The 16,855-nt window shown below is 41.8% G+C and overlaps 2 protein-coding genes across 14 annotated transcripts in view; one reads left to right on the forward strand and one right to left on the reverse strand.

Moving 5' to 3' along the window:
- The window catches only part of NAA16 (N-alpha-acetyltransferase 16, NatA auxiliary subunit), a 68,809-nt gene extending 67,489 nt beyond the window's left edge, over positions 1-1,320 (reverse strand). For all 8 annotated transcript variants that reach the window (XR_009498653.1, XM_059902712.1, XM_059902710.1 and 5 more), the window contains exon 1: positions 1,041-1,320. Coding sequence is in view for 7 of the 8 variants with exons in the window: in XM_059902712.1 (XP_059758695.1) it covers positions 1,041-1,094 (54 nt within the window). In the remaining variant the exon portion in view is untranslated. The remainder of the gene's footprint in view (positions 1-1,040) is intronic.
- Positions 707-16,855, forward strand: part of MTRF1 (mitochondrial translation release factor 1) — a 58,095-nt gene continuing 41,946 nt past the window's right edge. For 2 of the 6 annotated variants that reach the window (XM_059902717.1, XM_059902722.1), the window contains exons 1-4: positions 967-1,188; positions 14,386-14,546; positions 16,363-16,453; positions 16,686-16,760. The gene's annotated coding sequence lies outside the window, so the exon portion shown is untranslated. Of the gene's footprint in view, positions 724-966; positions 1,189-1,403; positions 1,437-14,385; positions 14,547-16,344; positions 16,454-16,685; positions 16,761-16,855 lie in introns of those variants that run through there. The other 4 variants (XM_059902719.1, XM_059902720.1, XM_059902718.1 and 1 more) reach the window with 4 other exon arrangements.

Consider the following 16,855-nt stretch of genomic DNA (forward strand, 5'->3'; position numbering starts at 1 on the left):
GCTTTTGTAACATTCTGAAGACTAAGTGTGACGTTTCTATTTGGCTTGCAACAGAACAGCTACTATGATTTTTTTTTTTATCTGCAGTTGCTTATACTTTATTTTATATATAATAAAGGTAAGCAACAGCTAATGGTCATATAACCAACACAAGCTCTGATTAATAAATTCACCCTTAAAATCTAAACGCTGGTTTTCAGATGAAAGACAATCAGTCTCCAGTGTCTATTGAGAAAAGCAAAGGCATGTTGCCCCTTCTCCCTGGAAAACCGTGAAGGTACCAGGACGGTGACACATAACTCACAGAAAACTCCCCTCTCCACCCGGCCGCCGTCATCATTACGGGGCCATTATTCAGGTTTCTGCTCGGAATCAAAGTAAATGCACCCCTCAAGTGCAATACCAGCCAGTCCGCGCGGCTTTAACCACTTACAGGGCCTGTACGAGTTGAAAACAATCAGAGCTGTGTTCGGCTTTAGAACTTAGAAATGCAGTTCGAGTCACTTACTTCCCAAAGAGGATTAGTACGACACACCAAAAATAGGCAAACTCTCTACCAAAGGGAGGATGAGTCTCCGAGGTTTTAGTTTCCCGTAACCGGTATAAATCGGATCCCACCCCATTACAGGATCGATCCCTCTTTCATAGGTGTCGAGGTGCGCTGTGCAATAGATTCCACATAAAGCAGTGAACGAACACCTGGACGCAGGGATGCCGGCAAAAGTAACTGGGGTGGACCGGGGGGAGGAGGTCGCGAGGCCGGCCGCCAGGCGCCGCAGAGGGCATGGGCCACTCCCGGCCGGCGCGCCCAGGCCCAGGGTGACTGCGGCGGGAAGATTCTGGAAGGAGCGGCCGCGGAGGGAGGGAGGAGAGCCGGGTGGCGGGCCCTGCGAGGCGGGGGTAGGGCCATGCGGGTTCGCGCACAAACAAAGAACCCAGGGGGGCCGGGCCCGGCCGCGCAGGCGCCATCGCCGCCGGACCGCTCGCCGCGCCAGGCCCGGGGCTGCCGGGGGTGGGCGGCGCAGCCACCGGCCACTCACCAAGATGCGTTTGAAGAGGTTGTTCTCCTTTGGCGGCAGCTGCACGTTCGGCATCGCGGCTGGCGAGAAGGCTGGGTGCCCGCGCGCTCCGTTTCGCGGGATGGGCACCGGGACAAGCCGCGGCTAAGAGTCGAGCTGCGGGTGACGGGTCAGTTCATTGGCCTAGACTTGGGGCTGAGCAGCCTGGGCAGAGCTGTCGGGCAGGGCTGGCAATGGAAGAGGAAGCCGGTCTGGGTAGGATGCCCTTCAGCCCCAGCCTTGCTTTGGGGCAAGATGGCAACTAGGGCCCACCCCCACCTCGAGCGAGGCGGCGTGCGCATGCGCAGGGCGCCCCGCGGCGAGGAACTGGGAGCCTGTGTTAGGCGGTCGCTTCTGTCACCTGCACCCAGGCCCCGGGTAGGGCTCTTACACCGTAGCCGTTCGTAAGTCGCTGCCTTGTATTGTGCTTTGGTTGCTAGGCTTCTGGCCCAAGATAATGTTAGTTATATCAGAGTCTGACTTTTTTGATTTCTCTCCAGTCAGGAATTTGAACAGCGCTGGACTCAAAGTAAATTTCTTTATGTAGGACGAACTTGTTTTCCTTCTTTTCTCCCTCGACTTAGACTTTAAGAGAAGCCTTTTCTCTCTAGGGCAGAGCAAAGAAGTATTCACAACGTATGTGAGGTCACTGGGCAGGACTTGAAAAGGGCTAATGTGAAAGCACGTTTGAAATATCAGAGAAAAATATTCTCAGCAGTTTAGAACACCTCACATTGTCAGTGAGAATTACGGTGGTTTTATGCGGCGCCTGATTCCCCAGGTCTACCTACGCTTTCTCCTCAGGTGGTTCTCCTTTATACAAGCCCTATAATAATGAAAGAAAAAAGATTCAAACCCAGGATCTTCCAACTCTGGGGCTCTTTCTACCATACATAAAAGGCAACATAGTGGGGCTTCCCTGGTGGCGCAGTGGTTGAGAATCTGCCTGCCCATGCAGGGGACACGGGTTCGAGCCCTGGTCTGGGAAGATCCCACATGCCGCAGAGCAACTAGGCCCGGGAGCCACAATTACTGAGCCTGTGCGTCTGGAGCCTGTGCTCCGCAACAAGAGAGGCCGCGATAGTGAGAGGCCTGCGCACCGCGGTGAAGAGTGGCCCCCGCTTGCCGCAACTAGAGAAAGCCCTCGCACAGAAACGAAGACCCAGCACAGCCATAAATAAATAAATAAATAAATAAAAATTTAAAAAAAAACTATCAACAGATTCACGTCCTCCAGTCCTCTCACTTCTGTTGTATTCTTGTTTGTTTGTCTCTCTGCTTTCTCTCCAGACTCATCCTCCTACTGCTCCTTTCTATGCCACACCTTTCTATTCGGCTTTATCCTCAACTCTTTCACTGAGCATTCTCTTCCTCCTTACCGTCATTGATATCCAGCCCTTCATCAGGGATATTGTCTCGCATTTTGCATCTTCCTCTGCTTATATACCGTAGGAGTTCGTGAGGGAAAAATCAGCACTTTTTTCCCCATCTCACTGCCCCCCCACCAAATCATAATACTTCACCTGCATTTAAGGACAGGATACTTGAGTCTATACTCACCAGCTTTGTTGTTCTCTTCTCCTTTCCCTCTTGGTCACTATCCTTCATTTGTTCATTTGCCAAGTGACAATAGCTGTCATTTCAACTTCACTCCTAGCATCCATCTACTATGATTCCAGTAACTATATGTATGATTTAAAACCCTAGCCTTGGATAAATAAACTGTGGTACATTTAGACAATGGAATATTATTCAGTACTAAAAAGAAATGAGCTATCAAGCCATGAAAAGACATCAGAGAATCTTAAATGTATATTACTAAGTGAAAGAAGCCAATCTGAAAAGGCTGCATACGGTATGATTCCAGCTATATGACTTTCTAGAAAAGACAAAACTATGGAGACAGTAAAAAGATCAGTGATTGCCAAGGGTTAGGGGGAGGGAGGGATGACTAGGTGAAGCACAGAGGGTTTTTAGGGCAGTGAAAGTATTCTGTATGATACTCTAGTGGTTGCTACACATCACTATACACTTGTCAAAACCTATAGGGTGTACAACACCAAGAGTGAACCCTAATGTAAACTATGGACTGTGGGTGATAATGAGGTGTCAATGTAGGTTCATCAGTTGTAGCAAATGTATTGCTCTGGTGGGAGATATTGACAATGGAAGAGGCTATGCATACGTGGGGACAGGGGGTTTCCATAGGGGAAATCTCTGTACCTTCAGCTTAATTTTTCTGTGAACCTAAAACTGCTCTAAAAAATACAATCCATTTTTTAAAAAATCCCTGGCCTTACAGTTCCTTGGTTTCATCTACAAAGACCTTCACCTTTTTTTTTTTTTTTTAAGAATTTCACTTTTTTATCTATTTATTTTTGGCTGTGTTGGGTCTTCGTTTCTGTGCGAGGGCTTTCTCTAGTTGTGGCAAGTGGGGGCCACTCTTCATCGCGGTGCGCAGGCCTCTCACTATCGCGGCCTCTCTTGTTGCGGAGCACAGGCTCCAGACGCACAGGCTCAGTAGTTGTGGCACACGGGCTTAGCTGCTCCGCGGCATGTGGGATCTTCCCAGACCAGGGCTCGAACCCGTGTCCCCTGCATGGGCAGGCAGATTCTCAACCGCTGTGCCACCAGGGAAGCCCCAGACCTTCACCTTTTTCCCTATTTTAGCTACCCACTCCCATGGCCAAATTTAGAATCAGCAAGACCTGCCCCTCCTCTTAAATCATAAATTCTAGCAATCTACTACCTTATATTTTATTTTATTTTATTTCATTTCATTTCATTTTACCATGCAGCACAGCATGTGGCATCTCAGTTCCCTGACCAGGGATCGAACCTGTGCCCCCTGCAGTGGAAGTGCAGTCTTAAGCACTGGACCACCAGGGAAGTCCCTTAAATTGTTTTTAAATGAGAAGAGATTTGCCAATATCCTTTTAACTCCAAGGAAACTTGTTTCAACAGGCATAACTACCTGTTATTGAAGATGAGATGCCAGCTTCTGGGATTAGTAGCCTGTCAGGGTGACACTGAGAGAAGCCTTTTTGCCATTGCACTGAGGCTCCAGCATCCCGCCTCCAGCATGAGCCCAAGGGCTGTTGCTCTCATAGGGCTGTTCTGTGTACATCTATCATTTCTGATGCTAGTGACTTCAATCAGATTCTTTGAGGGACAATTCATGTTCTAATGACAATCTCCTATCTTTCCTTCCACAAACATTTGCTGATTCCTTAATAAGAGCCTTTCACTCTTCAGGATGCAGGGGATCTAAGCTAGCTCATTCACTCTACTATTCTCAATATACCTCTTCTTCAACTGCATCAAACTTGCCAGTTTCTGGGTCACACTATTTTCTCCTTATCTATTCACTCATTCAACCCCCATTTGTGGAGTGCCCCTCAGCACCCATCACTTTTCTTCTTTCTTCCTCTCTCAGCAAAAACAGTGCCTTCTGGACTTCCCTGGTGGTCCAGTGGTTAAGAATCCACCTTCCAATGCAGGGGACACGGGTTCAATCCCTGGTCGGAGAACTAAGATCCCACAGGCAGTGGGGCAAGTAAGCCTGCGGGCTGCAACTACTGAGCCCACGTGCCACAACTAGAGAGCCTGTATGCTGCAACTACTGAGCCTGCGTGCTCTGGAGCCTGCATGCCACAACTAGAGAGAAGCCCGCTCACCGCAACGAAAGATCCCGCGTACTGCAACTAAGACCCAATGCAACCAAAAATAAATAAATAAATAAATATTAAAACAAAAAACAAAAAAACAGTGCCTTCTGGCCTATGCAGAATTAATTCCTCCAACGGTGCTTAGGAGGGAATACATTTCTACCTTCTTTGGAGACTTCTCTCTCCTTATTCTCCCTTCTCTTCTCAATTACTGTAATCATTTAATAATAACTGTTATTGAGCACATACCCTGTACCAGACACTATGTATAATTTGCTATTTCTTATTTAATCCTCATGAAAACACCATGAGAAAAATACTATTATCCCCCTTTTACAAATGAGAACAGAGGCTTAAAAAAAGTAAATTTATACCCAATTATGAAACTAAGTAAGGGCCATCTCACCAAAGTTCATGCCTGTAGCCACTATGCTAAACTGCTTCTCACAGCATACTAATGAGTTTCCATAGATCCTTAGCCAGCCTCATTCAGTTTATTTTTTGCATTAATTTCCAAGGGAAAAATCTGTATTAATGGGAATCTGCATTAATTTTCTATCACTGCTGTAACAAATTGCCACAGATTATGTCTTAAAGCAACACAAATTTACTATCTCACAGTTTTGGACATCAGAAGTCAGAAATGTGTCTGCAGGATCATGTTCCTTTTGGAGGCTCTAGGAGAGAATTTATTTCCTTGCCTTTACCAGCTTCTCCAGGCCACCTGCATTTCTGGGCTCATGGCCCTTTCTTCCATCTTCAAAGCCAACAGCAAAGCATCTCCTCTACTCTCTGACCTCTGCTTCCTCTTCACATCTTCTCTCTGACTCTAACTCTATTGCCTCTCTCTTATAAGGACCCTTGTGATCACACTGGGCCCATGAAGATAATGCAGGATCATCTCCCCATCTTAATATATTTAATCACATCTGCAAAGTCTCTTTTTGCCACATAAGGTAACACAATCACAGATCCCGGTGATTAGAGTGTTACATACATTCAGCCTACTACATGATCTTTGTAAAATACAAATCTAATGATGCTTTTTAAAAAGTATTAATTAATTAATTAATTTTGGCTGCTCCGGGTCTTAGTTGAGGCACTTGGGATCTTTGTTGTGGCCTGTTTGGTTGCAGCATGCGGACTTCTTATTTGTGGCAAGCGCAATCTTAGTTGTGGCATGCACGTGGGAGCTAGTTCCCAGACCAGGGATCAAACCCAGGCCCCCTGCATTGGGAGCGCAGAGTCTTACCCACTGGCCCACCAGGGAAGTCCCTAATGATGCTTATTGCTTAAAATTCTTCCATGGCTTCCAGGAGAAAGCTGAGCCTCTTTACCCGAGAATGTGAAGCCCTTTATGATTTGGTTCCTGCCTATCTCTTGAAATTTCCTAGATTCTCAGTGTGTATCTGCGATGCCCTTCCTGTCTGTGCCTAGCTCACTCCTACTTGTCCTTCGGAATTCAGATTAAGGACCAGCTTCTCCCAGAAGCCATCCCTGTCCCTGACCCTGATGTGCTGCCTCTCCTCTACGCTCTCAAAACACTCACTACTCACCTCTAATATAGTGCTCATCATACTGTGTTGAAGTCACTAACTTTCTCGTCTATTTCCTCCATTAGACTGAAGTCCCTCTGTATCAGACACCATGTCTTATTTAACTGTGCATTCCCTGTGTTTTACAGTTGGTGCTCAAAAATATCTTTGCTGAATTAATCATCCTCCTGTAGCACATAGCATAGTATCTTATGTATAGTACAGAGTCAAAAAACATATTTGTTGGGCTTCCCTGGTGGCGCAGTGGTTGAGAATCTGCCTGCCAATGCAGGGGACACGGGTTCGAGCCCTGGTCTGGGAAGATCCCACATGCCGCAGAGCAACTAGGCCCGGGAGCCACAACTACTGAGCCTGCGCGTCTGGAGCCTGTGCTCCGCAACAAGAGAGGCCGCGACAGTGAGAGGCCCGCACACCGCAATGAAGAGTGGCCCCCGCTTGCCGCAACTAGAGAAGGCCCTCGCACAGAAATGAAGACCCAACACAGCCACAAATAAATAAATGGAAAAATAAATATAAATAAATAAATAAATAGGAAAAAAAAACATATTTGTTAAATTGAGCTGTAGTTGCTTTCACCTCCTCAGGAATAAGAAAGTAATTTACCATCTTCTGCCAAAGAGATTCAGAATTTGGGACTTGTATCTTGCTCCCCAGAACTGTAAAATGAAGTGTGAATAATAAATTGCTAAGTGTAATACAAGGAAAGATTCAGCAATATTACAAGAATTGTAATTGAGATTACATGAGAGCTTAAATGAAGGACTATGATAGGTGGATGAGCTGATCTATCAAAGACAATGACAGCTGGAATGGGGTCTGTTTTCCTCACCACTGAATCCCTACCACTTAGCAGAGTGCTTGGCACATAGTAGATATTCAGTAAATACTGGTTTGATGAAGATAATTTCAATGAATTGCACTCCAGGCAGAGGAATTAGTATTGTCAAGAAAATTTGGGAGACGCTGAAATAGGCAAAGAGATTATAAGACCTCCTGTTGAATTAACTGTTTTTCATTGTCTTTGAGCTATTTTACAACTCTTTTATGTTGTAGAAAACTGCTAACAATGCACATGATTCTTTTACTGAGATTGCCGTTTTTTTTTAATTAATTAATTAATTTATTTATTTTTGGCTGCGTTGGGTCTTCGTGGCTGCGGGGCAGGCTTTCTGTAGTTGCGGCGAGCGGGGGCTACTCTTCGTTGCGGTGCGCGGGCTTCTCATTGCGGTGGCTTCTCTCGTTGCCTAGCACGGGCTCTAGGCGTGTGGGCTTCAGGAGTTGTGGCTCGCAGGCTTTAGAGCGCAGGCTCAGTAGTTGTGGCACTCGGGTTTAGTTGCTCCTCGGCATGTGGGATCTTCCCGGAACAGGGCTCAAACCCTTGTCCCCTGCATTGGCAGGCGGATTCTTAACCACTGCGCCACCAGGGAAGCCCTGCACATGATTCTTTTCCCTAGAAATGCAAATTTGTATAACTGAGGTGCAAGTGGTTATGTCTTGCGTGTACTGACCAGTTTTTCATCTTTTAAACAAATTCATTTCAGCATTCCTTATGGTGTATTTATGTTTTCTCTTTAGATTTTGTTGAACAAATTATAACATCCCTCATTAATTAATAATTAATTAATTTAAAAAATTGACAGTTGTACATTTCATATTTATACAAAAGTCATAATCTTACCTTTAAAAAATATCTTTTAGCAATATGAACAAAAAAGACAAGTTTGAAGATGTGTTTTGGGGGAAATAAGGAGTTATCTGGTTGAGCTGAAACGTGAAGTTCTTGGAGGATATCACGAGAGAAGAAAAGAGGCTAGCTAGACTGGAGTCAGATCCTGGAGAGCTGGGAGAATGATGTGCAAGTTAACGAGAGAATACGGGCAGCAGAATCAAGGTCACAGTGCCACCCAGCCTTTTTGGTTCAAATCCCTTAGGCTACTCTTCATCTGTCTGTTGGGCACAATCTTGAGCAAGTCACCTAGCCATGCTGTGCCTCAGCAATTCGTAGGGTTGTTGGGAAGACTGAGTGAGTTAATTAAATGTTAAAAATTTAGAGCACTACCTGGTAAAGAATAAGTACTCAGTGAATGTTAACTACAATATTATTGTTACAGTTCACAGTTCTTTACCTGAAATACTTGGGCCAGATGTTTTCAAACTTCAGGATACTTTGGATTTAGAAAGGAAATGCATATACCGTATATTATAACACTTTCAGCAGGATCTGGAGCAGCATCCTGTAATCTAACAAACAAATATTTCTTTTTTTAATTAAATTAAATTTTATTTTTTATTGAAGTATAGTTGATTTACAATGTTGTGTTAGTTTCAGGTGTACAGCAAAGTGATTCAGACATATATATATTCTTTTTCAGATTCTTTTCCCTTGTAGGTTATTAGAAAATATTGAATATAGTTTCCTGTGCTATACAGTAGGTCCTTGTTGGTTATCTATTTTATATACAGTAGTGTGTACATGTTAATCCTAAATTCCTAGTTTATCCCTCCCCCCATGAATAAATATTTCTTCAGTAAAAAATATGAATATTTATTCCAAGTAGGATAAATACAGCTATAAATAGCCTCACTTCTGTCTCAGTTGGTATGCCTGCCAAACTGGGTTTGGGTTAGGGCAGATTTGGCCATCGAATAAGTTACCAAAAACCCTTCAGTTTTCAGAGATTTTTAATATTTGCATTGAAAACAAGGTTTTTCAGAGCTTTTGGGATTTGAGAATTGCAGAGAATTGCAGTACTACTAAAGTAAAAAAAAGAGATAAGATTGAAATAGAGTTTGGAAATCCTGGAAATTGTTCAGAAAGCAAAATTTTGAATTTGATCACCTCTCCACTTTGGCAAAGTTTTAATTTTTTCTTTTAAAAATTTCAAAGCAAGGGAAACAAATAGTTGATGAGGAAAAGTTTCTCTTTATAGAGATTCCAAATAATAAATGAAGTCAGAGGACTTCCCTCGTGGCGCAGTGGTTAAGACTCCATGCTCCCAATGCAGGGAGCCCAGGTTTGATCTTCGGTGAGGGAACCAGATCCCACACGCATGCCGCAACTAAGGAGCCTGCGAGCCGCGACTAAGTCCCGGCACAACCAAATAAATAAATAAATGAAGTCAGAATGATAAAATATCACCATTTTGCAACTTCTAATGGAATAATGGATCTAGGCAATCAAGAGCTTCTAGTATTTTAAAAAGACACAACTAAATATTTCGCATCTTCCTTTGTAAGTATCTAACCCATCTATGACTTAGTTTTGAAAAAAAAAAAAAGTAAATATGACTTTGTTCAAGCTTCCAGACCAGTTTATAGGAAATACAGGAAACAAAGGAACACGATAAACACCACAACACAAGTCTAGAAAAATCTAGACTGCGTGAAACTCCTCAAGGCAAAGGATCTGGTCTCTTCAGCAAATACATTGCAAGTAAAAAAAAGTAAAAAGAGGGGGGAACCTGTAGATTAAAACAAACCAAGTATTATATATAGCAACAAATTGCAATGTATGGACCTTATTTGAATCTTGATATGAACAAGCAAACTGCCTCCCCCCCCCGAAAAAAAAAAAATACAAAAAATCTGGCACAATCAGGGAAATTTAAATACTGACTAGATATTTGATAATATTAAGAAGCTATTTTTAATTTTTAGGGGTGATCATATATTTTAAAAGTCTTTATCTTCTGGAGATATATACAAAAATATTTACAGACGAAGAGTTACGATGTCTTGTATTTGCTTCAAATTAATCCAGTGAGGATGAGAAGGGGGAGGGAGGAGGGAAAGTGAAACAGTGAGTTGATAATGTTGAGAATTCATGATGAGTGCACAGGGGTCATTTTACTGTTCTATTTTTGAACATGTTTGAAATTTTTCATAATAAAAAGGGAAAAAATAAAAAGATATATATCTACACACACAGAGAGTATGGATTACATTGTATTCCTCAAGGGAAGATTTGGATCTAAGTTGGAAAGTACTTAAATGCTTATAAAGGGTATTTGAAGACTACTGTTAGTAGAAAATGATGGAAAAACTAAACTCATTGAAATGAAAATTTGAAAATGTATAATTCAAAACTGAAGGAAATAATTTAAGAAAAATATTTAGCCTGAAATTTAGGATGAAAAATGGAAGAGATGAAATTACCAAGAAGTTGTAGGAGACAACACTAAATGATCTTGTTAACAAAGCTGACCTCAACCTAGGCTAATACCAGTTTATGGGGTAAAAGATGAGTTTCCAGGATCTACCCTTTTATTATTATTATTATTAGAGTAAAAGAAATACATCGTAAGTTGACATTTCAAGACCCCTTGAACATCTCTTGACTCAAAATAACTTGCGATCTAGTTTCAATAATGCCAGCAGGTGGCGTTTGTTAGCTTTATTTTTTTCAAGCTCCGAAAAATTTGAGAACCAGTACGAACATGTGAAAACAGAAATGCTCTTTTTTCATTCTTTGTATTTCACTTCTCTCGGGAAAAATAGTTTATAAGAATTCAAATAGAATAAACTCTGTTTTTCCACTTTTCCACCATATTGAGAACTTGAATTTTGTATTAAATTGCTACCTGCTTTCACTTTTTCTATAGTAAAATATATCTGATTAAAATCCCAAGCCATTGCCAGTCTTCCCATTGTGAAATGTCTCAACATGTGGTCAAGAGCCAAACTCCCGGGAATCAGAAAGCCAGGTGCATCTTCACAGTGTGCTAAAAAACATAATGTTTTATGGCTGTGTGCTGAGATTTTATGTTGCTTTCAGTGCCACTGAAAATTTCCCAGATAGGACCAAAGTTTCAACTTAGCCTGGAACAATCTCTACACTCACCCTTGTCTAGCTCCCCAAAGAATGTCCAGGGCTGAGGAAAGTCTGGTGCTCTGCTTCTCTCGGGGTAAGCCCTAAGCAGACAGTTTACTGATGTGAAATCTCTGCTGAAGGACACAAATCGACCTCTTGTTAGTACTCTAGACGCGAGTGTCCTCAGAATCTTTAAAAGAATCCGGAGGTCTCTGAGAGGAAGTTAAGTGAAAATCCCCATTCCCTACACCTTTGGGTTTGGGACTGATTTGCTCTAAATGGAGATGAAAAATGACCCCACGTATTTTGTTGTGTTAGCATGCTCCAAGTTGGAGGAGGGAGACACAGGTCATTTAGTTTCTGACAAAGAGATACCAAATCGTCAGTGCCCATTACAAATTCATTCAACAAAGAAAGTATTCATAGTTGACTTTATTGTGAGAAATATTTCAGACATGGTAGTGCTTGTTTCTAATTTAATCAAAATGCTAATTCTTTTTCCCCCACTGAATCAACCTCTTTTATTACTATTTCTGGAAACTTTTATCCTGTAATATATCAGACTTCTTGCAAATAGAAGTTGTTTAACTTCATAGAACAATTCGAGAATAATAACTTCCATAAGGCTTTTCAATCAAACATGAAAGAATGTCTTTTTTCTTTTATAGCTTTCTTGTTTACAATACCCATCACAAAATTTCAAGAAATTCATAGTATTATGAAAAGGAAAATAGAGATTACCTATAATTCCACCAGATTTTTCTTTTTTTTTCTTTTTTTTTTTTTTTGGCTGCACTGCACAGCTCGTAGGATCTTAGTTCCCCGACCAGGGATTGAACCCAGGCCACAGCAGTGAAAGCACCAAGTCCTAAGCACTGGACCACCAGGGAATTCCCTCTACCAGACTTTTAAATATGCATCACATACTTTTTTTAAAATCAATTAATTAATTATTTATTTTTGGCTGCATTGGGTCTTTGTTGTTGCACGCAGGCTTTCTCTAGTTGTAGGGTGCAGGGGCTACTCTTCCTTGCCATGCATGGGCTTCTCATTGCAATGGCTTCTCTTGTTGCGGAGCACGGGCTCTAGGCACGTGGGCTTCAGTAGTTGTGGCACGAGGGCTCAGTAGATGTGTCTTGTGGGCTTAGCTGCTCTGTGCAGTCTTCCCAGACCAGGGCTCCAACCCGTGTCCCCTGCATTGGCAGGCGGATTCTTAACCACTGCGCCACCAGGGAAGTCCCACATACGTTTTTTAAGTGAAATAGTTTGATGAGTTTTTAAAACATTCTCTTTCACTTAATAATATATTGTGGACATCTTTGCATATTAATAAATATAATTATAACCACATTACTTTCTTTAAAAAAACATGGAGGAGGAAGCAATATTTATAGTCTTTAGGGATTTTCTTTAAATTTAGAAATAACATTCATAAAGTGTATAACGTTTCATGTATATCTCAATAAATGTTTACATTTGTAAATGTCTGCTTGGGCTGCCATAACAAAGTACCATACTGAGTGGCTTAAACAACAGAAATTTATTTCTCACAGTTTTGGAGGCTGGAAAATTCAAGATCGAGGTGCTGGCAAGGTAGGTTTCATTCTGAGGCCTCTTCTCTTGGCTTGTAGGTGGCTGCTATCTTGCTGTGCGCTCACCCCCTGACCTCTTTTCGCTCGTTGAGGGAAAGAGGGGGGCAGGAAGAGACTACACAAGCTCTCTGGTCTCTTCCTGTAAGGGCACTAGTCCTATCAGATTAGGGTTCCCTCTATATGACCTCATTTAACCTTAATCACCTTAAAGGCCCTATTTCCAGTGGGGTCATATTGGAGGTTAGCTTCAACATATTGAATTTGGGAGGGATTAGTCCATGGCACTAAAGCTTATTTTTTAAGAAGGAAGTTTTATATATACTACTTAAGTTATATATCTGCATACATACATCAAAATAAAGAATTAAAGGATTTTGTTGGATAATTTAGGAGAATGATTTATGTGGGTACTTTGGTATTCGTGAGAGCAGAGATTTTTGTCTTTTCTGTTCATTGCTGAAGTCTCATGTCTAGAATAGTGATTAACACATAACTGGTGCTCAATATTTACTGCATGAATGACTGAATGTTTTCTTTTCTTTTTTCTGGAGGAGGGAGGCAGTATCGGAGCTTAGGAGCCATAGATCATTAAGACAGATTTTCTTCATTGAAAGAAGAAAATCTCTATCACTTACTAGTTCTTTTACCTTGGACAAGTTACTTAAACTGTCTGTGCCTTAGTTCTCTCTTCTGCAAAATGGGTATTTTAGGGTTGTTGTAAAGATTAAATTAATTAATAGGCTTAAGCCATTTAGAGTAGTATCTAATATGTAGTTGGTAGAAGTAGATACCTTGAAATAGGCAATACATGTAAGATATTTATATTTATGCCTAATTCTCCTTTTTATATATGTGGTCATAAACTAAGAAAATATCTTGTGAAGTTGGTAATGTGGAATTCTTGTTGCCTATGCTTTTCAGGAAGAAATTCTAGGGCACAGAGGTCAAATGACTTGTAAATGTGATCACCAATGTAAATGTGTATCCTACTTGAATATTCAAAGTAAGGCAATATATTTGCATTTTCCTGGAATTGTTTATTATTTAGGTTTTTTTAATGCTTTACTTAATTGATGGTTTACAAGCTACAAACTTAAATTGAGCCCCAAAATTGTGTTTATGTATACAACAGCTATAAATTCAATAAGTTGTGGCTATATATAGTCTCTCATATTTTGGATCCTACTTATGATTTTAAAAAATACAACTTTATAGTCTCAATTAGTCATTAGGTATTTTCTCAGGCATTGGAAGCTGAAAGTACAAGTATTAACATGCAGAATCCTGCAAATTTTTGAATGATGAAAAGGGATCCTCATTTTAAAAAATCAGGAATCTCTGCTCTAGTGGCTCTATATACAAGAAAATTCTTGTATATCTTGATCTCTTAATCAGAACTGTAGAGAATCTCCCTTCTGGGCTTGCCTGAAACTGTGAAAACCAAAGCTCCACCTTTGGCCTAGGGGGTTGGAGGCTGGGCGTCCGTCCGAGATAAACTACAACTCCCAAGATTCCCGGGTGGGAGCTCTTGGGAGTTGTGGTTCATTGAACACTGCGGCACCAATGCCCCTGCACCTCCCCTCCCCTTTCCATCGCAACCTACACCCTGGGCTCAGACTCCGGATGAGTAAGTCCCCTGGTCATCTCTCTCGTAGGAATTTTTCTCGCTTTTCCATTTTTCTCTTTTGTTTCCTCTGTTAGCTTATTGTTAGGCACACGCAAGGACTACTCTTCTGGAGAAGAGTCGAGACGGAGGAGGAGGCGGGATCAAGCGCTAAGCCGGAAGGGGCGAACCCGGCAGTGAAGGTGATCCGGTGCCTGTCGGGCTGAAACGTAGTGGACCTCAGAAGGTTCTGACCTCCGTAAGGAAACCTAACGTCCTTTCTGTCTTTTTTTTTTTTTTAATGTGCTCACAGTTCACTTCTCTTTTCTGGTCTTAAAAGTCTATTTTCCTTCTCCAGCTTTTTTTTTTTTTTTTTTTTTTTCCCATGGTGTCTCCCTATGGGATCATTCCATATACCGAGTTAGTGTGGCTTACACGTGATGCTCTCGTGCCGGGTTAGTGTCACTTCTGACTTGCCAAGGCTGAGAGTTGTTCCTAGAGTATCATTTTATTTTTAATTTTTATTTATTTTTGGCTGCGTTGGGTCTTCGTTGCTTCGCGCGGGCTTTCTCTAGTTGCAGCGAGCGGGGGCTACTCTTCGTTGCGGTGCGCGGGCTTCTCATTGCGGCGGCTTCTCTCGTTGCAGATCACGGGCTCTAGGCGCGCAGGCTTCAGTAGCTGTGGCATGAGGGCTCAGTAGTTGTGGCTCACGGGCCCTAGAGCGCAGGCTCAGCAGTTGTGGCGCACGGGCTTAGTTGCTCCGCGGCATGTGGGATCTTCCCGGACCAGGGCTTGAACCCATGTCCCCTGCCTTGGCAGGCGGACTCTTAAATGACTGCGCCACCAGGAAAGCCCCTAGAGTATCATTTTAATCCTGTTACTGTGGGGGGTGATGGAGAAGGCTTGTTAGTCTCAGGTATAGATAAACCTAGAAGGTAAACGTCTTGGGATTTACTTAACATTGAGGTTCATGACCTTGAGAGTTACTTTTTCCACTATTTCTAAAATGGAAATTTAGCTAGGAGTGTTTTAACAAAAATCTTTTTGCCATTTTTTTAATGTCCTTTTTCAAATGGACACACTTTCTGTGACTAGATGTGGTTACAGACTAGGGTTCCTGGCCTCTTTAATCAATAGATATTGATCAGAGGCCAGACAAGAAATTTAGGCAAGGCTATATTGTGACCCCTGCTGCAGCAGAGGGGAGTGAGCAGGTTCCTTACATAGGGTGAGGGTAGGGGTGTGTCCAGGGATCCAGCAGAGGGGCGGCTTAAGTGGTTTGCCCATCCCCTTGGCTGTGTTGTGTGCAGGGGGCATGCGCAGTACCCTGCTTTTGCTCCCCACCCCCTGCTTTTGCTGCCAGCTCTTCAGAGGTGGCAGATGGGCTTTTTGGTCTCCTTTTATCTAGTTGTCCAGAATTTGCCCCAACTGCGCATGCACAGTTATTTTTAGCCCCTTATCGTTTCTTTGTATTTTGTTGCTTAAGGAAGCATTTGTCCAGGTGCAAGCATTGCAGCACTGCAGCAAAGGGTCCCAGGTCCCAGCTTGTCTCAATGTGAAGACACGCAGAAACTCCTGCTGGAGGACTGTAACATTTGTGGCTACTGCGCCTTGGTGCATGCTTCCCGCAGTCCTTTTCTCAATGTGATTCAGTATGTTAAATTTCCTTAGTACAACCCTGCAAACTGTGAATATTTTAGAGACTATTCTGAATATTTTATTTCCTAGGAGATAACAATATCCAAGTTAGCCGACTTGTAATGATCAAATAAGCTAATATATGAATACACCTAACGTAGTAGGAACACTGGAGACAATAAAGGTTGATTCTGATCAATTTTGACCCTTATTTCAACTTTGAACCTTAGGATTTTAAGGGCAAAGTGTTTTTCTTAGAACACTTTATCTTCTCTTTCTTACTCAGTAAAACCATTGTGTACGTTTGTTAGCTCTTTGATTATCTCTGTTAGAGGAAGAACAGATAATTATTGTACATAACTAATTTCACCTAACATGTAATTTTTTAAAGTAATTTTTTTTCCTGATTGTAAAAGTAGTATGTGCTAAATGTATAGGAAACTTGGAAAACACGAAGAAGTAGAAAAAAAAAAGGAAGCAAAAGGAATCGATAATCCCACAACTAGAGATCATCTTATTAACATTTTGGTATGTTTTTAGTTTTCTTTTTTCAAAATAAAGCTCTTCCTCAACTTATGATGTGGTTATGTCCCCATAAACCCATGTATTCCATATACTGTAGAAAAATTTGAAAACCTAATTGAGATTATATTGTTTTGATTCTGCTTTTTTCATTTAATATAATTATCATCATTGTCTTTTTTTTTTCCAAACTTTCTACTTTCTTAGTCTGTTAATATGTAAATTTTCCGTCCTTTAGGATCTCAGCTAAAAGGGAAGCACCTTCGAAGAGTGATTGCATAGTTGGGAATGAAAAGCACTGAAGTCTGAACAGGCAAGCTGCATTCACCTCAGCTCTGCCTCTATCCGGCAGAATGAATAATCATGATTAAGTTACTTGACTTTCTTGGGCATCTGGATACCTAAGAA

The sequence above is a fragment of the Balaenoptera ricei genome, chromosome 18 (genome assembly GCF_028023285.1).
Source record: "Balaenoptera ricei isolate mBalRic1 chromosome 18, mBalRic1.hap2, whole genome shotgun sequence".
NCBI classification, from domain to species: domain Eukaryota; kingdom Metazoa; phylum Chordata; class Mammalia; order Artiodactyla; family Balaenopteridae; genus Balaenoptera; species Balaenoptera ricei.